The 27,856-nt window shown below is 39.7% G+C and overlaps 1 protein-coding gene across 3 annotated transcripts in view; it reads left to right on the top strand.

Annotated features, from left to right (window-relative positions):
* LOC124777093 (serine/threonine-protein kinase mig-15) overlaps positions 1-27,856 on the top strand; it is a 342,698-nt gene that overhangs the window by 241,225 nt on the left and 73,617 nt on the right. For 2 of the 3 annotated variants that reach the window (XM_047252374.1, XM_047252372.1), the window contains one exon: positions 18,125-18,347. In XM_047252374.1, the coding sequence (XP_047108330.1) occupies positions 18,125-18,347 (223 nt within the window). The remainder of the gene's footprint in view (positions 1-18,124; positions 18,348-27,856) is intronic. The other variant, XM_047252373.1, reaches the window with a different exon arrangement.

Raw genomic sequence — 27,856 nt, 5'->3', positions numbered from 1 at the left:
TGTGGGTGAGTACAAAGGATAATCTCTCAAAAACACATGTTTTGAACATACCACGCATAGTCTTAGGATACTGTCCATTTCCCCTTTTGGAACAGTACCTATACCTTTACATCAAGGTTGACCCTATGAGTGCACTCCCTCCTTCCGTTTCGGTAGGTACGCCCCTCTTGATTCCTATTTTCCTATGGTACAGGTCAATCCCCTTCTTGGTGCCCCTGTCCTCACAGTACAGGTCAGCCTTTCTTAGATCTACTACCTGCCTTTTATATTCAGTAAATTCTGGGTGCACTCTCCTTATCCTTTACAAGTAGGCCTCGTTGTTCATTTCCCTAATATACATCTTTGTGTACACTATAATGAAATGTTTTCTGGTAAAGTTACAAATCTATTTTACATCTCAGCTCCAATTCGTGATACTTCATTTAGTCCCCAGAGTCCTCCCCTACTATTCAACTTATACATACTTGGTATATACTATGTTTCTGTACACCATTCAATATATAATATGTTTACTTAGGTTATGAGAGTCCCACTATCCTACAAATCATCAACATATTTGTTAAACTGACATTCCTTAATAATTACCTCCAATTGATTTCTCTCTTTTTCTTAATTTAATTTTTCTTAATTATGCCTCCTTCTTTTGTATACTCGGAAATCGTTACAGTTCTTATATGTACAGGGTGGTCGGAAAATGTCTGAAACGCTCATAGGGCTGTTGCAGGGCAGGTTGCACCGTGACATAAATGTTAAGAAAAAATGCGATACGTTGCCCCGTTTCTGAGTTATTAAGCACTGAATGTAGCCAGTCGGGGCGTCGCACGCTCACATTCAAGCGGCCTGCCAGGGGCGGTGTTACCTAATGAGTGCTTTGTTTGGTTAGCAGAAACTTGAATTCGCGCGCACAATGACCTTATTGGTGTTGTGTTGGCAGAAGTGTCAACACTGTGTTACTAGAGGAGGCTGAATGCACGCGTTTTAGCTCACGCAGGCTAGCATGCGGAGGGAAGAACTATACTGATGTGAGGTCTGAAACAAGACAAGGAATTAGAATTCAGAAAGCGGACGTAATTAGTTTGATACTTAACTTTAATCCATTAATGATGAATGTTGCTCTTGACGGTACATGATTCACAATATTATCTGTTCAGAATACATAGTAACTGAATATGGCGCCCTGCTAGGTCGTAGCAAATGACATAGCTGAAGGCTATGCTAAACTGTCGTCTCTGCAAATGAGAGCGTATGTAGGCAGTGAACCATCACTAGCAAAGTCGGCTGTACAGCTGGGACGAGTGCTAGGTAGTCTCTCTAGACTAGACCTGCCGTGTGGTGGCGCTCGGTCTGCAATCACTGATAGCGGCGACACGCGGGTCCGACGTATACTAACGGACCGCAGCCGACTTAAAGGCTACCACCTAGCAAGTGTGATGTCTGGCAGTGACACCACAATTGGCTAACGTCAATGCTAAATAACTCGGTGTCTGGCAGTGACACCACAATTGGCTAACGTCAATGCTAAATAACTCGGAAACGGCGCAACGTATCGCATTTTTTTCTTAACATTTATGTCTCGGTACGATCTGCCCTACAATATATATATTTTCCCCTATATACTTGCAATGCAGATCCTTCACAATAAACAACAATGTTCGTACGTGCAATGCAGAACCGTCACAATAAACAACAATGTGTGCATCCTTTCCTGGTGTACACATTCCTTTTCCCCTAAAAGCTTGGTGGTTCTCCCCTTTTGATGTGTAAGATCATTGTTTGTGTAATCGTATTTTTTGTGTGTATGCGTAAGTGTGTTTTTGTAGCCTGATTCTTCGGCCTACTTATATAAAATAAGTTGTAGGTTATTGGAAACCACAGAAAATGAGGACTTCTGCGATAGAAGTAGTTGAATATGAAAAGAGGGAAAGATAAATAGGTACTCAAATGAGAAGTAAGAAAGTAAAAAGTAGAAATGGTTGCTAAGATCGAAGGAGAGAAAGAAGATAGCCCCGAAGACAGGAAACCCTTCCCATCCCCCTTCCCCAGGATCCCTACTTCACCGGTACTTGAGTGAGAAGCTGGAGGAGGTATGGTGTTGAATGTCTCCTACACAACAGACATTCTCACCTTCACATTTGAAGCCCGCCGCGCCCCCCCCCCCCCCCCCCCCCAAAAAAAAAAAAAAAAAAAAAAAAAAAAAAAAAAAAAAAAAAAAAAAAAACCTTTGCAAACCCTATGGAATGGCAAATGGTGAAGGATCAGTCACACTTGTTTGCGAGGGTTGTTTGTGTGTGTTCTGTGATAGCCATGTTTGTACTTCACTACCCACTCCTTCCAAAAATTAATATAAACCCTCCCCTACACATCACATATCATAAAGGTAAAATTATGTATCATGTTATCACAGTTGTGTAATGATTCAAACAAAATCTCATTTTCTATTGATCTAATATTCTTTGCAGTTTATTAATCTGCACCTGGGTTTGCATAGACTAACTGGATAAGAGATTACTTTCAAAGAATAGCTGAGGCAAAAATAAGACCTAACTATATGCTGATGGTGGGAGAGACTGGCTGGCTACGCAAAAATAAGACCTAACTATACGTGGATGGTGGGAAAGACTGGCTGGCTAGGCATTACAACCAAGACCACCGCTGACTAGAGCGGAGCGTGAAGGCGACTTATCAGGCACAATCCTCTAACAACCGAGTACTGAAAACACAGACTGTTCTGGACGTAATTGCAGATACGTCAAATCAGATTCCAACTGCTTTAATGAGCATATTATGAAACCAGTAATAGGTGCTTCAGTTCTGACTCAACATAACGACAAAATTTATCGAGTTGTTGACATAGCATGGAACAGAAGCCTACATGACACATTTGAGACAACCAGTGGTGATACGATCACTTATTGCTATAACTACAAGAAGCAGTATGGCCTTGATATGAATGACTTGCAGCAGCCATTGCTTTTCAGCCATGTAAAGAAAAGAATGCAGAACGAAGAGAAAATTGAACAGCTTATATGTCTCATACCTGAGTTGTGCTTCATGACTTTACTTACTCATGAAATTAGGAATGATTTTAGAGTGATGAAAGTTATTGCAACATACACACGTGTAACACCAAATCAAAGACAGGCATCGGGTGATGTTATCGCACTTCCACAGGGGTATGTTTCTCTAAAGGTGGATAATAGGAAATAGGATAGTAAAAGAATTCAAGAACATATTACAGAATCGTTTAAGATTTGAAGGGAATTCGCTACAGGAAAAAATAGCACAGAAGAAACACCGAAAACAACTTGGGATCTAACGGTTGCCACTCCGCCTGTTAACACAGAACGTTAACGTCCCTGTGGGACAGATGTGACTCCGCCAGGATCCCATGGGTCTGACATTAACCTCACTCGATTGCTTATGGACCAATACTTCTTGTTAAATTTCGTGTGAAAGCTTCCCCACAACAAAACAGTGACCACTTTACTAGGAAACACAACATTAAGTAAAGTTATTGTATTTTCTACTCTGTCATGGAAAAGTTTGAATTCTTCGCACAAGTTGTCTATAACATTGTTATTATCATTAAGTTTGGAAAGAGCAACAGTCCCAACGTTTCCAGAGATTATCCTCGCAGCAACATTTTGATTGATTATTTCCTTTACTAGTTCCTCCAGATTACTTATATTTACTATGTCTGGAATGGCTAGTTTCTCTTTAACATTTCGTTCCACATCATCCACTCGAATGCTAATGCCTGCAGTTTGCAATCGGACCTTAGGTATTAATTTATTCTGTTTGTCCAAACTCTCTTTAGGGTGTGCAACCTATGCTTTACGGCATCAAATGTATCACTACATACGCTTTGAAATGATACTAACTTTACATTTATCTTCAATATCAAATTATAGTTTTTTAGCTAAAATTCCTGAAATTGGTTATTCTGTGTCTGACTAAAGTCAGTGAACAGTTGGTTTACATGGATAGTCAGGGAACTACTTAATCCATTCTTTAAATCAATTGCAAACTCTCGACTTTATCATTTAAGGCATTGAACGTAGCATTGAAAACCTCACCCTGTGCTTCTAGTTTTTCACTTAAAGTAGCACTTAGTTCCTTTCTTACAGCAGCTGAATCCGCCTTCTGTTCATCTAATCTATCATTTAACTGAGTGTTTACTGAATCTAAATTAAGACTTAGTTCTTGTCTTAAAGTAGCTGAATTTGCACTCTGAACATCTAATCTAGAATTTAATTGTAAACTCTGAGCTTCTAGATTTTTACTTAAAGTAGTTATTTAGGCATTTTGATCTTTGATTAAATTCACTACTTCAGACCAGTCTGACATTTCCCTAATCACTCTAATAGAGGTGGCTGGTTCTGCTAGTGCTGTTCTTGAACCATATTTTTTCTACTTTTAGATCGAGTTATCATTAAAAAATTCACCTCTGAGTATAATAGCTATACTAACAGTCTATTATTGAACAGTGTCCTTAACTTCACACTCAGTTAATTGTCTTTTGCTCACCCGGCATAGAATATTAGGCTGCGTCGGTGAGCAGGTGTGAAATCACCGCCAGTGAACAGCACGGGTACTGGCAGCGTCAAAGGTTGGTTTCAGTGTCAGTGTCGGTGAACGGATTTGTAGTGAGAACCGATGAGCAGCAGCTGGTGTCATTGGCGTCGGTTGCTGGTTATGGGGTCCACGCCGCTGCGATGTGTGTAGGGCTGCTTACTCCCCACACTGGATCTTCATCGTCGAATAGTTCTCGTCGTAACTCTTCTTAGTCTAAACTGTTGAAATTTTCCTTGCGTCTTTTCTTGTATGCTATTTATTAATTTTCACTCCTTTTTGCCGTTTATGCAGAATCCAATTCTGTGCACCGTTTCCCTGTCTTGTTACTAATGGTTGCTATGGTAACTCACAATATCCTTTTATCTTGATTTCGTTTCAAAATTCCTCTTTCTTTGAGTCCTGATCACATTGGTTGCCACGTTCTAACAGTTTCTGATGATAGAACGTGTGAAGTAAACTTTATGTTTTCACCAATTAACAATGTATTGGATTATGCAGAATAACGTTCTTGCATTTCACTTGTAAATATTTCCGTCTTCTTGTATTTCACTCGTATTTCAAGCTTTTAACGCATTTGATTCAATTAAATAACAACCACAAAATTTATAGATGTCCCCTGCATCTTGCTTCGTTCAGAGCGAAGTCTATAGTTTTTTATTACAACAATCACATTCACTAACATATTAAAGAATACTAATTAATTATTCTTTGTGCTTTTCATCACAGCTTCTGTGGCGCTGGCGGCAAACACTTGTCGGTACCACTCGACTGATGCAGCTCTTGTCTTCCCACGATAAACATCGATCTTGCACACACAGACGTGTTGTGAAGTAAATAGGCTCTCTCTCTCTCATACTCATCTTTAAAAGATCGCATGTTCGAGGCGGCAGTAGGTCAAGTGGTTCCATTATCGAAGCACTACAATCTCTCAAAAACATGTGTTTTTGAATGTATAATGTGTAGTCTTAGCATGATGGAAAACAGCTCATTTACCTTGTAACAAATAGTTACAAAGTTCAATGTTTTGATGAGTTTTTATTTGCTGATTACACATGTGTCTTTTTAAGAACTGATGAAAATCATTACCTCAAATTATTGGGTAAACATTGTATTGTACACTTAATTTGCTTCACTTAGACAGATTGTATACAAGGTATTGGAGAAAATTATGATTTTTAATTTTGTGTACCAGTTACATGTGTTTTTTCTCATACTTTAGCAGGTTGTAACATTTTCCTCAGTTCTGCATTTTCCTCAGTTTTGCATTGTTTTAAGTCTGGACCGCACAAAAATGTAAAATAGGGGTCTCACTGTATTTGGTTCCAATACATGGATGATATGTTTGTTTTATGGCAGCATGGCAGGGAGGAACTGTCTCATTTTCACAAGCATCTCAACAGGATCAATCTGAATATTCAGTTTACTATGGAGGAGGAGGTGGATTTAGATGGAAGATAAAACTTTCTTGATGTGCTAGTTTCCAAGAAAGAAGATGGTAGTTTGGGCCACACCGTTTACCAGAGACCCATGCAGACAGACCGTTGCGTACACCAGGATTCAAACCACCACACCCAACAATAGCAAGTCATCATAAAAACTGTGGCAGATAGAGCAAGGAAAAACTGCAAACCAGAGCTCCAGAGCTGCTTGATGCAGAATTAAAACATTTCAAAATCGGCCAAGGATGCTTGTCAACCGCTGGAAAAAGCAGGAGTGTATAGGATTCTGTGTAGTTTGGGGAGGTATACGTGGGTACTACAAAAAGAGTGGTCAGAAAATGACTAGAAGAGCACAAGGGCAATTGCAGGAGATGGGAGACTGACAGATCAGCTGTTGCAGAACGTGCTTTGCAGCCAGGACCACCACATTCATTTTGATAGGGCTCAAGTACTGGCAGCCACAAGCGGATACCATAAATAGTTATGCAGAGAGGCCAAAGGAATTTCAGTAGGAAGGAGGAGGGCATGAAATTGAATAACGTCCGGATTCCAGTTCAGAAGATGATGTGTACTAGTATTCCATCATGGGGTGACAATGGCCATCGATAACAGCCAATTGTGCTCACGTATTCAAAACTTGTGATGTCTTGCCACTGCATGGAAGCACACAGAAGTGGAATGTTCCTGAACTCAGCAGTGAGCCAGGGTGTAAATCAGACATTCAAAGAAGCTACGATCCGCCTTGAAAATGTCCTCTGTAGATGGTTACAAAACATTGGGTTTTAAGGTGAAATCCATTCAACCACAGCATAACGACCGGAACACTTTATGAATTATCTTCTGACAGTGTTACAGAGTTTTTGACCTGTGGGAAACTGTCTTGTTATTGAAGATAGGTGAACATATTAAGTGAATTAAATTTTAAGAATGCATCAAATAGTAATCTACTTCAAACCAGAGCGTTCTAACATGAAATAATTTTAGTTAAATATGATGCACAAGGGTCCACTCCTGCAGCAAGTACTAAGTGGTCATCCATATGGTTTCGAAATGGATCACTAGGCATATAATTAACCTTTCAAGGCCTTCTTATTAAAACATCAAAATTTATGAAAATATAATTCTTTTATGTAGCTATTTACCATTGTTGTTTGCACACTTCAAACATGCAACTGAACCCCAACTTCATTTCTGTGATGATGTCCACTAACATCCCTCTTGTTGCTTTGACAGATGCTTCACATGTCGTCATTTAATGAAATGAAAAAACTGTGTGTGGCTAACTTTAATAAGACGATTCGTAACAGTGACCAATAATATGCAGCGTTCTGCAATAATAATCATAAACATGATAACAAATCGTATCCTCAGGAAATGGAATTGTATTGGTAATTCTCTTATCCATACAACACTTTCTCCCCAATAGTTTCAGACTTCAATGTCATTCCAGCTTCATTTTATTTCTCAAACATTTCCTTACCATTATTTGTAGTTGCGTCTTTGTTTATGTTCAGAGCTGCAGGAGTTCTTCTGATTACATTCTTAACGGGGAGGAGCAGGCCGCTATAAAGTTTTTCAGTCTAAAAGTACACATGTAATGTGCAAACCATTCATCACGACTGATCTCATATGGCAATCCCCTAGCCGACAGAATGATGTCGAACTTTTCCACTCATAACTTTCAGTGAACTATTTCTAATATTGTTCCATGTCACACAACAAAAACAGTAACAACAAATCTGCCACAGTAAAAATGAAAACAAACGAAAATACAGGGTGCAGTGAACGTACAGAACAGCAAGCTGTCTGGAACTCAAACACAGAGCTAGCAGAAAGTGTTGCAGTGGTGGAGAGAAGGATTGGCAACTTTGAATGCTTGTTGTGGCTATAGGTATTGTGCAATTAATGGACTGTGCTCTGTGCCTCAAGGTGGTCTGTCCCTACTACTTTTTTTTTTAACCATATGCTAGTCATCCTCGAGTTATAATGTTGCCTGTTGGTGGATCACCTTAGCAAGATGTTTTATTGCTGTGCCAAGACAGGAATGTGTGAACACAAAATGGTGATCTTGATATCTGGCTCCTGCAGTCTCTTTAAGCGGTGTGTACTTTTATCAGGATGTCAAATTTTACTGATAATTAACTCTGGACAGGGATCCTCCTCCAACAGTTATCATTATCTTGCGAAGGCAATAAGCATTTAATTTGATAGAACATTGAGTAATTTTAGTGCCACCAGCTTATGCAGTGCCTAAGATTCTCAACATAATTTTCTATTATCTTGTTAAATTAAACTGAATTAGACTAAATGTGGAAGAAAAACAAGGGTAGATGAAATAGTATTCAATTACTCCGGATATTTCTAATCCACTCCTGTTGCTTCTTTATGACTTCTTTTTTATTTTACTGTTTAGCTGTACATTATGCTGACTTTAAGGCTGGTTTATTTCACTATATCAATTGGTTTTACTTTAGTTCTAGCTAATTATATGACATGCTGCCTGGTTGCATCTAAGAGTCACTAATCTACCACTGGTACACATAGTTCTGACTGTGCTATTTTTCTTCTTTGTGGCACTCTGCAAGTAAGATCCACAGGAGCTTCCAATGGTTAGATTAATAATTGCTGTGTTACCTGCCATTCATTCTTTAACTCTTTGACTACCACATGAGTGCTGACATAATTTCTCAACATGTTTCATAAATTACATACTAAAATAGGTTATAATATGTGTTGCCTTCTTTCACATACAATCTTGTAAATTAAAGAAACATATGTATAATACATGCCTGACTGATGAAATGAGCAATCAGCAGATAAAAAATAAACTATTGTGAAATTTACCTACAAAATATGACAAAGAAAAAACTTCTGTGCCAGAAGCCATGAACAGCTGACCTGTGGTGGTTGCAGGACATAAGAGGTGTGCTGGTTGAATTCTCCAAAAAACATTTGTGCCTGTCAAGTGGAGAGTTAAGTATGTACAGGAAGCATAAACAAGAAAGAAAGTGATGTTGAGGCTCTCAGGAGCTCCATTACTTGGTATCACTAAAACTACACAATATTCTAACAAATGAAATGCTTATAATGTTGAATGTTGATGGAGGACTGCAGCAAAGTGTTAACTGTCAGTAAAATTTGCTAAGCAACATGGTTTAATTTTCACATTCTGATACAGATACATACTGCTGGTAGAGACTGCAAATAATTTTCCACATGTTGAGCACCACAACTGGTACTAATATCAGTTTTGATGAAGACCATCTCAGCTGTATTATTATACATTTATTGTAGTAACATGATGGAGACTGCATTATCATCAGTGAGCTTGAAATCAAATTCATCATTTTGTGTATTTCTGTCTTGCCGCAACTACTGATACACCATGCTGAGGTTTTCCATCAACAAGTGACATTATCACTAGGAGACAACTAGCAGTTGGGTGAATAAAATGCTGCAAATTCAGTAACACCATACTCCCAACACAGCTGAAAACCTCAGAAACATTTATTACTTTGGGAGTATCTTAATTTAGTTATTTCTGTGTTCTGTAGTTCATAATTATTGTAACTTCTTGCTATGACAGAGAATAAGACAACTTTGCAACCGTGATACATATTATCAGTAAAAAATATGGCAACAAGCTGACTACTGACATGATTAGCTTAAGTTACAGTCCCTCTTAAACATGTTGTAGTGGAGTGGGAGTGCTTCAAGCAGATGTGATTTCAGTTTGTGTTTAAAGTTAATTATATTATCTCATAAATTATTTACAACTGTGAGTAAGTGGTTCAGGATTTTTGTGCCTAGATACCTCACTCCTTTCTGTGCCACACTTGAGACTGTGTGAATGATAATCCCATCACAAAACACTATTTTACATTTTGAGACTAATAAGTTTAATCCCATCACAAAACACTATTTTACATTTTGAGACTAATAAGTTTTTTAATTGAGCATCCAGCGCAGAGCTTTTTACTCATTTCATTGTCAAGTGTGTGATGATGTGTGTTATTTGAGGAAAATCTCTCTTTTATGAATAAATTATTTTTATTTGGATTTTTAGAAATGCAGGTGCTAAATTTGTTATGTTTTCCTTGTGGGTCACATCACATTACAAATCAATATCATGGCCTTCATTATATCTATTGGTATTACCCTTTCTAATTTCAGGTTATCAAACTTTATAGGCTTTCAGTGTTAACATCAGAACATTTCCACAGTTTTTGTGCAGTTTGTGTTTGCAGAGCGTGTCTTTTTTTTTTTTTTTTTTTTTTTTTCCTCTCTGGTGCTCATTTTTTGTTTTACTTTTGTTCCATAACAAAGCTGCTAACTGTAAAATATACTATAACCTCAATTATTTCTTACTCTACATTGAAGTTTGTTGTCAAGATCCTTTTTCAAGCTAACCTATGTTTGGACCACAATTTACATTCAGACCTATTTTCTTGAGAGCCTTGCCCAACAACTTAGCTGATGTAGCAGCCTTAGCATATCATGAAACAATAAAAAGCTCTCCTTCTCCCATCCTCATCCTATCACTTTCTTTGGTCCTCTGCCCGAAACACCACAGCAGCTCTATAACTAAGTTTGTAGGGTGACCTGAAAGCTAAGCCTTATGTTCTGGTAAAATCATTATCTTTCAACTTAGTTATTGAAGGTAGGCCAATTCTCCAATGTTACCAAAAATGTCAGCAGAGGTTGGCACAGTTGAAGAGTGGCAGATTGCAACTTTGTTGCAAATTGTATTTGTATATTTATCTTTAAGAGAGAACTGAATACTGAGTTTGAGTCATGGTCTAGTACTCACATCAAACTGCTGGAAACATTTATTTAATTTGCTTATGGTTCTTTTCAGTTTTGTGTAAATAGGTTCATATTACTTTAGAAATCTGCTCTGAGATAAGTCACTAAAACTTATTGATACAATCCCCAAAATCTTCTTTCCTCCAATCCTTTTTGTATTGCATGAGTATATATAATGCACATAATTATGCTTGTGTGTGTGTAAAGCATGCTACAGAGAAGGCAAGCTGTTTGCACCTACGCCTGCAATCTGCTATTTATTAATCTTACTCTTTCTATTTTTAATGGTTTTTTTTGTGTTCATTATTTGTTCTGTTTAACCAGAAACTTTGTTTATAGTTTTTTATGTTTTGAATGACACGATCACATTTCATTCAGCTGACCACTAATATACTTAATTCTCTTCTTTGATGCATATTCCCACTAACGGGCGGGGGGATAAAATGGACACAAGAGCATATTAATCCATATGTAAGTATGCACATATCTGTTAACATTAGGTGTAGCTAATTTGAAATGTATCAATGGAGATATTGTCTACAATTGCCTGGTTCATAAAGAGAGATTAACACTTGACATAGTCATTGTTTTAAAGTAATGAAGTCTTAGTACTGCAGTTAATTAAATCTCATTAACTTACTGTGCAATATAGTAATTGCATTAAGAAATCTTCATTAGTTTTCATATAGTGTACAGTTAACTCATGATTGGCTTTCAGAAATATGCAGAATGATGATGATTTTGGTTTATTTATTTTAATTCAGTGCAAAATAAGATTACTGTTTTAAACCATGTGTATTTGTAATAACCTCTTTCTTTTACTTCTGTTATTATTATTATTGAAAGTTATAAAAACAGCAGAAATGTTTAAAACATTAAGTTCTTTTCTTTGCAATCATTGAGAAATGACTGTGGTTGAAATTTCATTTAATTATGGCTGTCACTAGAAGGTGTACACAAAACTTGAAAGCCAAGAGTAATTCATCTGTAATGTACTGACTGTGAACAGGGTAGTCATATATGTCTTCTTGTTCGTTTGCTTCAAGTATTCAGACTTGTAGCTGTTGATGGTGCTGGCACTGAAATAGTATTCATAATGGCTCAGGACTAAGAGATGCGTAGTAGTGATCAGTCTGTTGCAATGAGCCTCTAAAACTTATCAGACAAATAAACCTAATGTTCACATCTGCACCTAAATTCTGGGGATCCTAAAATGTAACGTGTGTACTGCACAGGCATTTAGCATATCAGAAAGGCAGTCATTTCAGGCCAATGTATAATTTTTGTAGAAGTGTAAGGGATTTTCTGATATGGATATTCCATTTGCTAATACGCCTAGTTTTCATATACTCTGTTGCTTTGTTTGCAATTCATTCTGTGGAATATAATTTGCAAGAATGGGTTGTATTTGCTGTTGGTCAAATGTGAATGGAGCACTTCTTTCAATACATTCAGCTGTTCATGTATACATATGTGCTTTTATCAGATGAATACCATGTGGGTTTTATCAAATGAATACCATGTTGGCTGAAGCATGATTGGGATTTTGAATTGAGGAGGGAGGTGTGCCAGTTAGTCCATGCAGTTGTGCAAAGCCACTGTGTGAGGGTGGTGTAGTGGTTATTGCATCTACTTAGTGAACAGGAGACCCAGATTCGAAGCCCAGCCTTTGTACAAATTTTTGTTTATCACTTCAGTTTGCAAATATACATTATACAGTGGTGAGCCAAAACATTATGCCCACCTGTGTAATAGTGTGTTTTTCCACTTTTTGAACACAGTACAGCAGAGATTCTGCTTGGCATTGATTCTACAGGTCCTTCACAGGATTCCAGAAGTACGTGTCACTAGATATCTATGCAAAGGTGAAGCAATCCCTGAAAATTATAGGATGGTGGTTTACATGTAAATGGGTTCCACTGGGTTTAGATCCGGCACATTAGCTGTCTAAGACATCAATGTGAGTTCACGAAAATGTCCCTCAAACCACTGTAGCATGATTCTGACCTTGCTACATGCACAGTAATACTACTGGAAGATGTCATCACTGCAGGTCGAACTTCAAGTATGAAGCGATACAGGTGGTCTGCAGTAATGTTCACGTTGTTCACTGCTGTCATCATGCCTTCGATTACCACCACAGATCCCATGGAAACCCAACTCAGTGTACCCTATAGCACAATTCTGCTCTCATCGTCCTGTGTGTGTAGTGTGGTGTATGTTTTATGCAGCCATTTTCCAGGATGAAGGCTTGTAAGAATCCAACCATTCACCTGGTGTAACAAGAAATGCAATTCATTCAACAGTTGACACACTGATCCACAGTGAAAACTCAGTAATGCTGTGCCCAGTTTAGTCATAACTGATGACGTTGTTGGGTCAAGACAGGAACACACTGGGGTCGTGTGTTGTGGAGCTCCACATTGAACAATGACCTTTGATCAGTGTGCTCTCAAACACTTGTGCCTGCACCGGCATTGTACTCTGTTGTCAGATCTGCCATTCATCCTGTCCTGGATTACCCACTGGAAGATCGTCTGAGCTCTACATTTTGTAATGAGACATTGTTGTCCAATACTACACAGCCTACTCGTTATTTCACCATCCTTGAACCACTTTCCATAGGTGCTCACAACAATAGTACACCAGCTGTACCATTTCAGAGATTCTTGTTTCCAGCCAAAGCACCAAAGCAATGTACTCTTCGTCAAAACCACTTCTATCAGTGGGTTTCTACATTTGCAGCCCATAAGTTAGCTGTGATGACGATCCATCCATCTCTCTTCCATTTGAATTCTTTCCCGGCCTCACAGTGGGCAGTGGCCATAATGTTTTGACTCATCAGTTTGTGTGTGTGTGTGTGTGTGTGTGTGTGTGTGTGTGTGTGTGTGTGTGTGTGTAATAGAGGGAAGCATTCCACGTGGGAAAAATATATATAAAAAATAAAGATGCTGCAACCTTGGGTTGCGAAAGCTTGAAATTTGTGTGTGTGTTTGTGTGTTTTTTATTTATCAACTTTTTTTATTTAAAATACTTGGGATGTGTATTTATTTTAGTTTTTGTGTAGTTTTAAATTTGCAACTTGCCTGGAATGAAAACAGCATAGTTTTCGTCGTTTCTTTTTAATAGTTGTCTTCATTTTGTAGTTTCTAACTCAGTCACTGTAGATGTAAGCTTAGAAATAACTTATGTAAAGTACAAGTGTAATATGCACTATTATCAGTTATCTTAAAAGCTCACAGCTGTGAAGAATGAAATATTTTGTTTTTGTTCCCTTTTGTAAATAACGCAATTTGAAATTGTGCCATATTATTTCAGTCTTCTGTTGTCATTTTTCAGTATGCTTTTTTAATCAGCATATTGGCAATGATCTTTTCAGAAGAAAATAACGCACTGAGTTCCATATTATAATACTAACAAAGCCTTGTATGCAAAAATCAGAGCAAAACTGCCTTCTCATTTTGATACGAAATGACATATTTCATAGAAAAATATAAGTAACAGTCTATTACTGTTAATACTGTACTGGAAAGTCATGCATGGTATACAAATAATGTAAAGGTAGCCTCTCACCATATCGTTAAGGTTTGGAGTTGTCTTCATGTCATATATAACACAAATCTTCATGTCCTACATAACACAAAATATGTCACAGTACGTCACACACAATACACATACTGATTCTCTCATAAGAGGATAAAACTTACCCTAGCCACATGCACCTAGAAAGTAACTTAATGTACTCTCTTCATGTTGCTGCATGTATGATTCTGCCAACTGCTTGCATTTTGTTATCCTTATTGTTGTTTGTACTGTTGTTATAACTACTTTTGAACATATTTTGTGATTTTAATTTATTTTTATACCCTTCAGTGCTTCCACTCTTCTGCGTATACTGCTTCACACCCCAAATTTTTAGTTATTATTATTATTATTATTATTTTCTAACTTCGTTCTGTTTTCGTTTCTCCTCTATTACTAGCATGCCATGTCTTGGTGTTGCATTGTTAGTAATGTACCCTTACTTTTTACCAATTATTTTTTCCCTCTCCCATATTTGTGAAAAAGAGTCTGTTTCTTTTCATCTTTTTCTCGACATTAGTCTCGCATTTGTCATCTATTGCCTCCATCTAAACCCTCCACTCCTTTGAAATCGGTGTTGTATTTGAAGAATGATACCTGCAAGTGTTTCATAGGCACTGTGAGGTATATCTTTGCATATAGTGAATGGCATTTGAAATACACGTGCAAAATATTTAACACGTTGCAGGTACACGAATCGCTGGTGTATCCAAAACATGTTGACCGTTGAAATTGAGAACCCCTTTGTGACAGACATGATTCTGTTATTGTGTTGTTCAGAGAATGAAAAAAAATTATGAACAGTGGAATGAGTAAATACAACCATCCAGCGTTTAATGGAAGTAGAGGTAAAAGAAGGTTGCAATGTGGTAGCTTAGTATACGAACTTGTGTTCCTAAGAGCACACAGACAAATTGTATTCACATACAGCTTCATCGTCTCAGAACTGCAGTTGACAAAAATCACTGATGTATCCAAAATATGTTGGTTGCTGAAATTGAGTACCAATTTTGTGACAAGAATGCTTCTGTAATGCATCGAGCACGGTGCAGGACTCATGTATATGTAACATTTAAGCCAATTTTACATAGATGTGGTGATGAGGGCATGCATCATACGCTCATAATACTGTCTGAAACTCGAATAAAGCTTAAACCACAAACTAAAGTTAGTGCAGGTCAAAACAACAGATTTAAAATCTTAGTTTCAAACAGAAATTGTGTACTAGCTGTAGTGACAACAAAAATTATAGTAGATTATTATGGCTGTCAATACCTGGATTTCAGATATGGCTTGTTGCCTCACTCTTGACAGTGGATATACCTGTGGTTGTCACACAACTTAACAAAATGTTGAATGACAAAGGTCATGCAACTATATTTCTTTATTTGCCTCAAAATAATTTTTAACGTATCATCTGCACAAAAAAGTGGTGTTGATTTTATCAGTCATGTTTTATTCATCCAATGGGAAAGTTGCTATGCCTGTTAAAATTTATATTTGAATCTCATATTTATCAAATGTAGTTACACAGCTGAAATGTTGTTGTTGTTGTTGTTGTGGTCTTCAGTCCTGAGACTGGTTTGATGCAGCTCTCCATGCTACTCAATCATGTGCAAGCTTCTTCATCTCCCAGTACCTACCGCAACCTACATCATTCTGAATCTGCTTAGTGTATTCATCTCTTGTTCTCCCTCTATGATTTTTACCCTCCACGCTGCCCTCCAATACTAAATTAGTGATCCCTTGTTGCCTCAGAACATGTCCTACCAACCGATCCCTTCTTTTAGTCAAATTGTGCTACAAACTTCTGTTCTCCCCAATCCTATTCAATACTTCCTCATTAGTTATGTGATCTACCCATCTAATCTTCAGCATTCGTCTGTAGCACCCCATTTCAAAAGCTTCTATTCTCTTCTTGTCCAAACTATTTATCGTACATGTTTCACTTCCACACATGGCTACACTCCATACAAATACTTTCAGAAACGACTTCCTTACACTTAAATCTATACCCGATATTAACAAATTTCTCTTCTTCAGAAATGCTTTCCAGCTGAAATATAAGGATAATATTCCGATTCACTGTAATTTTTTAATTAATGGTGCTGTACTTTCATGTAACACTGTTTATCAGGATCCTATGCTTGCTGGAATCTTACAAAACATTTTCTGATGTATATAACATATATGCAACTGTATACAGCTATTTTATGTTTCTTCTGTACATCGCATAATGAAACAGCTGCTTTCATTTATGTGTAACACTTTTAGCAAGTTTTTGAATATTTTAATGCTGTGACTACTTAAGATTCCATCATTCTTAGCAGCTGATTTCATAAGATACTCTCATCATACACTACCTGACTCTCTCCCTTCTACTATTAAGCCAATACTTTGATTTGCCAATTTTTTTTTTCCAGTGAAAGTATACGTTTGTCAAAGGTCTGATGGCACTTTGAGATTTAACAGCATTGGTACTTGGTAAAGGAAAGCAGTTTCATTTGCAGAATTCGACCAACTAGGGAATGAATAAATGGCTGCGAAAGTTACATTTTGTGTGTTTGAAATTATATATGATGCAAACACAAGACTCATAATCTCTCTCTCAGAAAATATTGAGCAGTTGTGCCAATTCTGCTGCTCTGAAAATTCAATTTGCTTATAAAAAGCCTCACTTGTTGCTTCTTTAGGAATGTTTAATAAGCAGAGAGAGCTACTTTCAAATTGTGTTGTTGTTCAAACTTCCAATGAAGGAAATACATTCTTTTTCCTGCTTTCCTTCTTCTCTTCACTTTGGCTGCGTGGCCATGACATGAAAGATCCACATGTGTGTCTACCATTTTCTGCATGAATTAAATTTTTACACCCACATTTCAGTACTGAATTATAAATTTAACCTGCTGCTCATTCCCCTGGAATGAGATGTATTTTCTTCTTTAGCACCCACACTTAATTTAATTTAAAAATATACTGTTGTTTTCTGTGGGTTTGTTTTGTCTAAATACATTGAACCAATAAGTAGTGTTGGGGATAACCCCCAAATAACTTGCCAATAAATAATGTTTGGGGCTAATCCCCAAATAACTTGCATAATCTCTGATTCACATGCAAATCCCTTATGAAATGATAAAAAACATTGCCTCCATCAAAACTCTGTGGCTGATGTCTTCATAATATCATCTAAAATGTGTGACAGGTGAGTGTCTGTCCACTTGTAATAGCCATAACGTATATTATTGAAATTTGCATCAGTATCTCAGTTCGTATACTGCTAACATGTCTTTCTTGAGCATCAGCAGTGATCTACAACTAAGCCAGTTTCAGCACATTCTAATGTGACCCTTGTAGTGAAATTCAGTTTCTAATGAGGTGGTCAGTTTTGTGCAGCATACATAAAAATGCTTCATGATGTGTTAGCTATTATACTTTCTGCTCTCTCTCTCTCTCTCTCTCTCTCTCTCTTTCTTTCTTTCTTTTAAAAAAAATCTGTGATAGGTGTTACAGAGGTGATATCATTGCTGGTTTACAGAGGTGATATCATTGCTGGTACATGTTGAGGTGAACAGTGCCAGTGTGGTTGAATTACGCATTTTTTGTTGTGGAGGTGTTCAGTTATAACTTCTTGTGAATTTAGTATTGTAATTGTAATGAATTTAATTAAGTAATAAAATTCAGTAACAAGTGGAGTTTAACTTGGTGTTGTTTTTATTTTTCTTCAGTATCGTCAGGCTGTTTCTAAATCTCCTCCACACCTCCTTCAACAGAAACAACGTTCCTTCTTAACTTTTGGATTTGGTGCTGGTGGATCTGGTCCTGCGAGAAGAGAATCTCATGTGAATGTGAATGTAACCCCGACATCACATGATGTTGGTTCTGATACACCAGAGATCCGCAAATACAAGAAGAGATTCAATTCAGAAATTTTATGTGCTGCACTGTGGGGTGAGTATTTAGTATTTTATTTAAACCTTTTTTTATTTTTTTTACATGTAATACTAGCATGTTAGGTTTAATGTCTGCCTAAAGTCATTTGTTTACTTCTCTTCTTTTCATTAATAGTTGTGAATTAGTAATTGGTTTGATTGTGTCTGTAGACTTCGTATAGACAAAAGTGTAAGAAACGTTTGCTTTATGTGAAATATGTTCTTTTGATTTGCTTTTTGTAATGGAACAGTGTAACATTTCTAACAAGTGGGTTCTTTCCGAACCTTAATGGTTTTTTTATAACATTAGAAATATTTATAAACTTTCCTGCATATTTAAATACATTTCTGGTATTGACAAAATTATTTTCGTTTTTACAAAAAGAATAGATTCCTACGCACTAAATAGAGGAAGTGTTGAGGGACAGACAGGCACATTGAAGAAGTCTGCTAGATGTCATTTAACTATTGCACAAGTACTTCATCTGTCATAGACAGAATAAAACACACGTGCGTTCATAACATACACACACACGACTACTGTTATCTCCGGGGGCTAATGCCCGTCTGTGACTACATATAAGGTGAATAACAGTGCCTGTGTTATTAAAAAGTGTGCAGCATGTGTGAAGGAACATTGCAGTGTGCTTTGTTAATAACATAGACACTGATATTTCATATTTATTTGCTAGTACTAGACCTTCAGCTCCCAATAATATGTACTTCCTGGGTGGGAATATATGTAAGATCATCCTAACTGCCATCTGCTTCACATCTGCTGTGCAGCGAGCTATGTTAATTTAAGTATTAACTGTGTTTTTCTTACTTGTCACTTCTTTTTCTGTGTATTTTTGCTTTTAGAAAGCTTTAATTTTAGAGTACTTGTAATAGTCTTTCATAGATATCGTGTTTGTTTTGAATACAGTCCAGAGACCGGTAGTGCTTATTTTCATTGTTTTGAACAAGAAGTGTCTAGTAACCACAGTTTAGTCAGCTATCAGCCGCATTTAGTGAATTAGCAGTCTAGTTAAAAGTTTATTAACACTCTATAGTAAATTGTTGATTTCTTAGGATGGATAGGACATGTGACTGCTGTGTGCGGATGCAGGAGGAGCTGGCCACTGTTCGCAAACAGCTGAACATGTTGATAGCTGTGGTCAGCCATCTTCAGGCTGCTGCCTCGGAGTGTAGCGGCAGTGGGGAGTCTGGTGCATCGCATGGTACACCCCAGGTGTTACATGCTCCACGGTCCCTGCTGTCGAGACATCTTCGCAGGTACCGGGCGCGGCTGGGCCACCCTCTCCCCAAGGAGAGTGGTGGGTTCAGCGGTGTTCGCGTCGCACGAGGCAGAGGGTCAATGTGGAGGCTGGCCGTGTGGCATCGCCCGCTCTGCCTCTGAGTGGACATTTTCAGCAAGGTCCGAGCAAACACAGGGAGAGGGGTTTATTAGTGATTGGAAGCTCCAGTGTTAGGCGGGTGATAGAGCCCCTTAGGGAAATAGGGGAAAGGTCAGGGAAGAAGGCCAGTGTTCACTCTGTCTGCTTGCCGGGGGGTCTCATCCGAGATGTGGAGGCGGTCCTGCCGGTGGCGATAGAGTGCACTGGGTGCACTCGACTGCAGATTGTTGCTTATGTCGGTACCAATTACTCCTGCCACCTGGGTTCAGAGGTCATCCTCAGTTCATACAGGCAGTTGGCGGAGTTGGTGAAGGTGGAAAGCCTCGCTCGCAGGGTGAAATCTGAGCTAACTATTTGTAGTATCGTTCCCAGAACCGATCGCGGTCCTCTGGTTTGGAGCTGAGTGGAAGGCTTAAACCAGAGTCTCAGACGATTCTGTGGAGATCTGGGGTGCAACTTTCTCGACCTCCGCTATTGGGTGGAGAAATGTAGGGTCCCCCTGAATAGGTCAGGCATGCACTACACACAGGAAGCGGCTACAAGGGTAGCGGTGTACATGTGGAGTGCACATGTGGGTTTTTTAGGTTAGAGAATTCCCTCCCTAGGCCCAAAAGATGCCTCCTGAGATGCGACAAGGTAGTAGTAGTCAAAACGCAACAGGGAATAACAATATTAATGTGATAATAGTAAACTGCAGGAGCATCTATAGAAAGGTCCCAGAACTGCTCTCATAAATAAACAGTCACAATACCCACATAGTACTATGGACAGAAACTTGGCCGAAACCAGATGTAAACAGTAATGAAATTCTAAACTCAGATTGGAATGTATACCCTAGAGACAGACTGGACGGTGAAGGGGGAGGCATGTTTATAACGATAAAAAGTGCAGTAGTATCAAAGGTAATTGACGGAGATCTTAAATGTTAAATAATTTGGGTGAAGGTCACAGTTAAAGCAGGCTCAAACATGGTAATTGGATGTCTGTATGCCCCCTGGCTCAGCAGCTGTTGTGGCAGAGCACCTGAAGGATAATTTGGAAAATATTTTGAGTAGATTTCCCGACCATGTTATAGGTCTGGGTGGAGATTTTAATTTGCTGGATATAGACTGGGAGACTCAAACGTTTATAACGGGTGGCAGGGACAAAGAATCCAGTGAAATTTTTTTTAAGTGCATTATCTGAAAACTACATTGAGCAGTTAAACAGAGAACCGACTCGTGGCGATAACATATTACACCTTCTGGTGATAAACAGACCTGAACTATTTGAAACAGTTAACGCAGAACAGGGAATCAAGAATCATAAAGTGGTTACTGCATCGATGATTTTAGCCGTAAATAGAAATATTAAAAAAGGTAGGAAGATTTTTCTGTTTAGCAAAAGTGACAAAAAGCAGATTTCAGTGTACTTGACAGCTCAACACAAAAGTTTTATCTCGAGGATCAGTGGACGAAGTTCAAAACCATCGTACAATATGCATTAGATGAGTATGTGCCAGGCAAGATCGTAAGAGATGGAAATGAGCCACCATGGTACAACAATCCAGTTAGAAAACTGCTGCGGAAGCAAAGGGAACTTCATAGCAAACATAAACATAGCCAAAGCCTTACAGACAAACAAAAATTATGCGAAGCGAAATGTGGTGTGAGGAGGGCTATGCGAGAGGTGTTCAATGAATACGAAAGTAAAGTTCTATGTACTGACTTGGCAGAAAATCCTAAGAAATTTTAGTCTTATGTCAAAGAGGTAGGTGGATCAAAATAAAATGTCCAGGCACTCTGTGACCAAAATGGTCCTGAAACAGAGGATGACAGACTAAAGGCTGAAATACTAAACATCTTTTTCCAATACTGTTTCACAGAGGAAGACTGGACTGTAGTTCCTTATCTAGATTGTCGCACAGATGACAAAATGGTAGATATCGAAATAGATGACAGAGGGATAGAAAAACAATTAAATTCGCTCAAAAGAGGTAAGGCCGCTGGACCTGGTGGAATACCAGTTCGATTTTACATGAACTTGCCCCCTTCTTGCAGCAGTGCACCGTAGGTCTCTAGAAAAACGTAGCCTTCCAAAGGATTGGAAAAGGGCACAGGTCATCGCTGTTTTCAAGAAGGGACGTTGAACAGATGTTCAGAACTATAGACCTATATCTCTAACGTCGATAAGTTGTAGAATTGTGGAACATGTATTATGTTTGAGTAGAATGACTTTTCTGGAGACTAGAAATCTACTCTGTAGGAATCAGCATGAGTTTCGAAAAAGACAATCGTGTGAAACCCAGCTCGTGCTACTCGTCCACGAGACTCAGAGGGCCATAGACACGGGTTACCAGGTAGATTCCGTGTTTCTTGACTTCCGCAAGGCGTTTGATACAGTTCCCCACAGATGTTCAATGAACAAAGTAAGAGCATAAGGACTATCAGACCAAATGTGTGATTGGATTGAAGAGTTCCTAGATAACAGAATGCAACATGTCATTCTCAATGGAGAGAAGCCTTCCGAAGTAAGAGTGATTTTAGGTGTGCCACAGAGGAGTGTCAAAGGACTGTTGCTATTCACAATATACAGGGCTATTACAAATGATTGAAGCGATTTCATAAATTCACTGTAGCTCCATTCATTGACATGTGGTCACGACACACTACAGATACGTAGAAAAACTCATAGAGTTTTGTTCGGCTGAAGCCGCACTTCAGGTTTCTGCTGCCAGGAGCGCTCGAGAGCACAGTGAGACAAAATGGCGACAGGAGCCGAGAAAGCGTATGTCGTGCTTGAAATGCACTCATATCAGTCAGTCGTAACAGTGCAACGACACTCCAGGGCGAAGTTCAACAAAGATCCACCAACTGCTAACTCCATTCGGCGATGGTATGCGCAGTTTAAAGCTTCTGGATGCCTCTGTAAGGGGAAATCAACGGGTCGGCCTGCAGTGAGCGAAGAAACGGTTGAACGCGTGCGGGCAAGTTTCACGTGTAGCCCACGGAAGTTGCAACATTTTTTCTTAATGGTGAAGTGAACAGACACAATGTGCGAATCTGGGCGGTAGAGAATCCTCACGCATTCGTGCAGCAAATTCGCAATTCACCAAAAGTTAACGTGTTTTGTGCAATCTCACGGTTTAAATTTTACGGCCCCTTTTTCTTCTGTGAAAAAAACGTTACAGGACATGTGTATCTGGACATGCTGGAAAATTGGCTCATGCCACAACTGGAGACCGACAGCGCCGACTTCATCTTTCAACAGGATGGTGCTCCACCGCACTTCCATCTTGATGTTCGGCATTTCTTAAACAGGAGATTGAAAAACCGATGGATCGGTTGTGGTGGAGATCATGATCAGCAATTCATGTCATGGCCTCCACGCCCTCCTGACTTAACTCCAGGCGATTTTTTCTGTAGGGTTATGTGAAAGATTCAGTGTTTAAACCTCCTCTACCAAGAAATGTGCCAGAACTGCGGGCTCGCATCAACGATGCTTTCGAACTCATTGATGGGGACATGCTGCGCCGAGTGTGGGAGGAACTTGATTATCGGCTTGATGTCTGCCGAATCACTAAAGGGGCATATATTGAACATTTGTGAATACCTAAAAAAACTTTTTGAGTTTTTGTATGTGTGTGCAAAGCATTGTGAAAATATCTCAAATAATAAAGTTATTGTAGATCTGTGAAATCGCTTCAATCATTTGTAATAACCCTGTACATAAGTGACCTTGTGGATAACATCAGAAGTTCACTAAGGCTTTTTGTGAATGATGCTGTTGTATATCGAGAGGTTGTAACAATGGAAAATTGCACTGAAATGCAGGAGGATCTGCAACGAATTGACGCATGGTGCAGGGAATGGCGATTGAATCTCAATGTAGACAAGTGTAATGTGCTGCGATTACATGGAAAGAAAGATCCTTTATCATTTAGCTACAATATAGCAGGTCAGCAACTGGAAACAGTTAATTCCATAAATTGTCTGAGAGTAGGCATTAGGGGTGATTTAAAATGGAATGACCATATAAAGTTGATCGTCGGTAAAGCAGATGCCAGACTGAGATTCATTGGAAGAATCCTAAGGAAATGCAATCCGAAAACAAAGGAAGTAGGTTACAGTATGCTTGTTCGCCCACTTCTTGAATACTGCTCACCGGTGTGGGATCTGTACCAGATAGGGTTGATAGAAGAGATAGAGAAGATCCAACGGAGAGCGGCGCGCTTCGTTACGGGATCATTTAGTAATCGTGAAAGCGTTGCGGAGATGATGGATGGGCTCCAGTGGAAGGCTCTGCGGGAGAGACGCTCAGTAGCTCGGTATGGGCTTTTGTTGAAGTTTCGAGAACATACCTTCACCAAGGAATCAAGCAGTATATTGCTCCCTCCTATGTATATCTCGCAAAGAGATGATGAGAATAAAATAAGAGAGATTAGAACTCACACAGAGGCATACCGACAATCTTTCTTTCCACGAACAATAAGAGACTGAATAGAAGGGAGAACCGATAGAGGTACTCAAAGTACCCTCCAACACACACCGTCAGGTGGCTTGCGGAGTGTGGATGTAGATGTAGATGTAGAAGATACAGGTTGTGAAACATAGACTATGACGTATGGAAGTTTGGGTGACCGTGATGTGTTCTCAGATGACCTAAGAATTTAATGTTACAGTTTTCATAATGCAACGAATCCAGGTTCAAGTGTCAGTCCAGCACTAATTTTCATTGTCGTCATTTCCATACACAGTCAAAGGTGGGTAACACTTGCAACTGCAGATACATTTCCTGTATTTCTTGACAGCTGTAGTCGCTACAGTGCTTGTTTCTTTGGACATGCATGCATGTCCAAAGGAACATTGCATTGTACTTGTTAATAACACCGACACTGCTATTTGTACCTCTTCTTCACAAAATGGTATGTAATATGTTTTGTTGATTTATCCAGCTTTCAAAATAATGTAGTAAAATTGTGCATTCAAAAACAGTTTTGTTTTTAACACTAAAATAGTCTGTGTAGTGTCTCACAGCTAAGACTTTATACCATTGCTGTGAAACATTGTAGAAAGTGAGATTTCTAACCTATTTATCTTTTGACGAGTGTCACCTCTACACTCAAACCTACACTTCGTTATTACAGCATATTACCATAGTACATTTATTCACTGAGCTCCTATTTAATTTTTAATTTCCCAGCTCTGATGAGAGCTGAATTGTCTCCAAGTGTGCAGCTGGTGTATCATTGTAGCTTGTGTAATAGTATTATGAAAAGTCAAATAATGGAAAATCCAGGATGGAATGTAACAATATTAGAGAAGGAAAGTTGCTGCTCACCATATATCGGAGATACTGAGTCACGATAGGCACAACAAAAAGAGTCACACAATTACAGCTTTCAGCCATTAAGGCCTTTGTCAGCAATACACACACACACAAACACACTCGCACGCATACACACTCATGCTAACACAACTTGCACACACGTCTGCAGTCTCAGATAACTGAAACCACACTTCAAGCAGCAGCATCTGTGCATGATGGGAGTGGCGACTGGGTGGGGGTAAGGAGGAGGCTGGGGCGAGGAGAGGGAGGGATAGTATGGTGAGGGTGGCGGACAGTGAAGTGCTGCAGTTTAGACGGAGGGCAGGAGAGAAAGGGGGGGAGGGGGAGGAAGTAATGGAAAGGAGAGAAATTAAAAGACTGGGTGTGGCAGTGAAATGGCAGCTGTGTAGTGCTGGAATGGTAACAGGGAGGGGGCTGCATGGATGAGGACAGTGACTAATGAAGGTTGAGACCACAAGGGTTATGGTAACGTAGGATGTATTGCAGGGAAAGCTCTCAGCTGTGCAATTCAGAAAAGCTGGTGTTGGTGGGAAAGATCCATATGGCACAGGCTGTGAAGCGGTCATTGAGATGAGGGATATCGTGTTTGGCAGCGTGTTCAGCAACAGGGTGGTCCACTTGCTTTTTGGGCACAGTTTGTCGGTGGCCCTTCATACGGACAGACAGCTTGTTGGTTGTCATGCCTACATAGAATGCAGCACCGTGGTTGCAGCTTAGCTTGTAAATCACATGACTGGTTCCACAGGTAGCCATGCCTTTGATGGGATAGGTGATGCTAGTGACCAGACTAGAGTAGGTGGTGGTAGGAGGATGTATGGAACAGGTCTTGCATCTGGGTATATTACAGGGGTGTGAGCCATGAGGTAAGGGATTGGGAGCAGGGGTTGCCTAAGGATGGATGAGTATATTCTGAAGTGTCGATGGCCAGCGGAATACCACTGTAGGAGGGGTGGGAAGGATAGTGGGCAGGACATTTCTCACTTTAGGGCACGACGAGAGGTAATCAAAACCCTGGTGGAGAATGTGTAATTCAGTTGCTCAAGTCCCAGATGGTACTGAGTTACGAGGGGAATGCTCCTCTGTGGCCGAACTGTGGGACTTTGGGAGGTGGCGGGAGACTGCAAAGATAAGGCAGGGGAGATTTGTTTTTGTACGAGGTTTGGAGGATAGTTACAGTCAGTGAAGACTTCAGTGAGACCCTCGCTGTATATTGGGAAGGACTGCTCGTCACTGCAGATGTGACGACCCTGGGTGGCTACACTGTAGGGAAGGGACTTCTTGGTATCTAATGGGTGGCAGTTGTCGAAGTGGAGATATTGCTGGTGGTTAGTAGGTTTGATATGGACGGAGGTACTGATGTAGCCATCTCTGAGGTGGAGGTCAACATCGAGGAAGGTGGCTCGTTGGGTTGAGTAGAACCAGGTGAAGCAAATGGGGGAGAAGTTGTTGAGGTTCTGGAGGAATGTGGATGGGGCATCCTCACCTTCAACCCAGATAGCAAAGATGTCATCAGTGAATCTGAACCAGATGAGGGGTTTAGCATTCTAGGTTTTTAGGAAGAATTCCTCTAGATGTCCCATGAATAGCTTGGCATAGGATGGTGCCATGCGGGTGCCTATAGCCGTACCCCGGATTTGTTTGTAGGTAATACCTTCTAAGGAGAAGTAATCGTGGGTGAGGATATAGTTGGTCATTGTGACTAGCAAGGAGGTTGTTGGTTTGGAATCCAAAGGGCATTTGGAAAGGTAGTGTTCAATAGCAATAAGGCCATGGGCAATAGGAATGTTAGTGTACATGGAGGTGGCATCAACAGTAACGAGCAGGGCACCGTGTGGTAAAGGGACAGGAACTGTGGAGAGTCGGTGGAGGAAATGGTTGGCATCTTTTATGCAGGAGGATAGATTCTGGGTAATAGGTTGAAGGTGTTGATCTATGAGAGCAGAGATTCTCTCAGTTGGGGCACAGTAACTGTCCACAATGTGTCGTCCTGGGTGGTTGGGTTTATGGACTTTAGGAAGCATGCAGAAGGTGGGGGTGCGGGGAGTGGTAGGGGTAAGTAGAGAGATGGACTCTGAGGAGAGGTTCTGGGATGGGCCTAAGGATTTGAGTAGTGACTGGAGATCCTGCTGGATTATTGGAATGGGGTCACTGTGGCAAGGTTTGTAGGTGGAAGTATCTGACAGCTGACGGAGTCCTTCCTCCAGGTAATCCTTGCGGTTCAAAACAACGGTGGTGGAGCCTTTGTCTGCAGGTAGGATTATAAGGTCGGGATCAGTTTTTAGATGGTGGACTGCGGTTCTTTCTGCATATGTAAGGTTAGTTTACATGGTGAGTGATTTGGGGAATGATGGTGAGGCAAGGTTCGAGGTTAAGAAACTCGGGAAGGTTAACAGGGTGTGGTTTGGAGGCAGTGGGGGTGGATCACGGTTGGATAGAGGAGTGAACTGAGTTAGGCAATGTTAAATATTGGTCTTTGGTTGAGTCTCGTTGGTCGGGTTGGTGGCGAAAAAGTGTTTCCACTGTAGGGACTGGGTGGAGGAGAGAAGGTCTTTAGCAAGTCGTGCATGATTGAATTTGGGAGTGGGGCAAAAGGTGAGGCCTTTGGAAAGGACTAATATTTCTGTGGGACTAAGGCTTCTGGAGGAAAGGTTCATGACTGTGTTATGGGTCTGTTTAGGTTCTGGGTTGTGTGTGGTGGTGGGAGGAAGTTTTGGTGGTTGGGGTAAGTGTAGTAGGTCTGCAAGACAGGGTTTGTCAGCTATGAGGGGACATGGGGGAGGTTTGGAGGTTGTTGTAGAGGTGG

Source organism: Schistocerca piceifrons, chromosome 2 (assembly GCF_021461385.2).
Source record: "Schistocerca piceifrons isolate TAMUIC-IGC-003096 chromosome 2, iqSchPice1.1, whole genome shotgun sequence".
Classification (NCBI taxonomy): Eukaryota; Metazoa; Arthropoda; class Insecta; order Orthoptera; family Acrididae; genus Schistocerca; species Schistocerca piceifrons.
The sequence above is the reverse complement of the archived record's forward strand: the minus strand, read 5'-3'. Positions and strand labels throughout refer to the sequence as shown.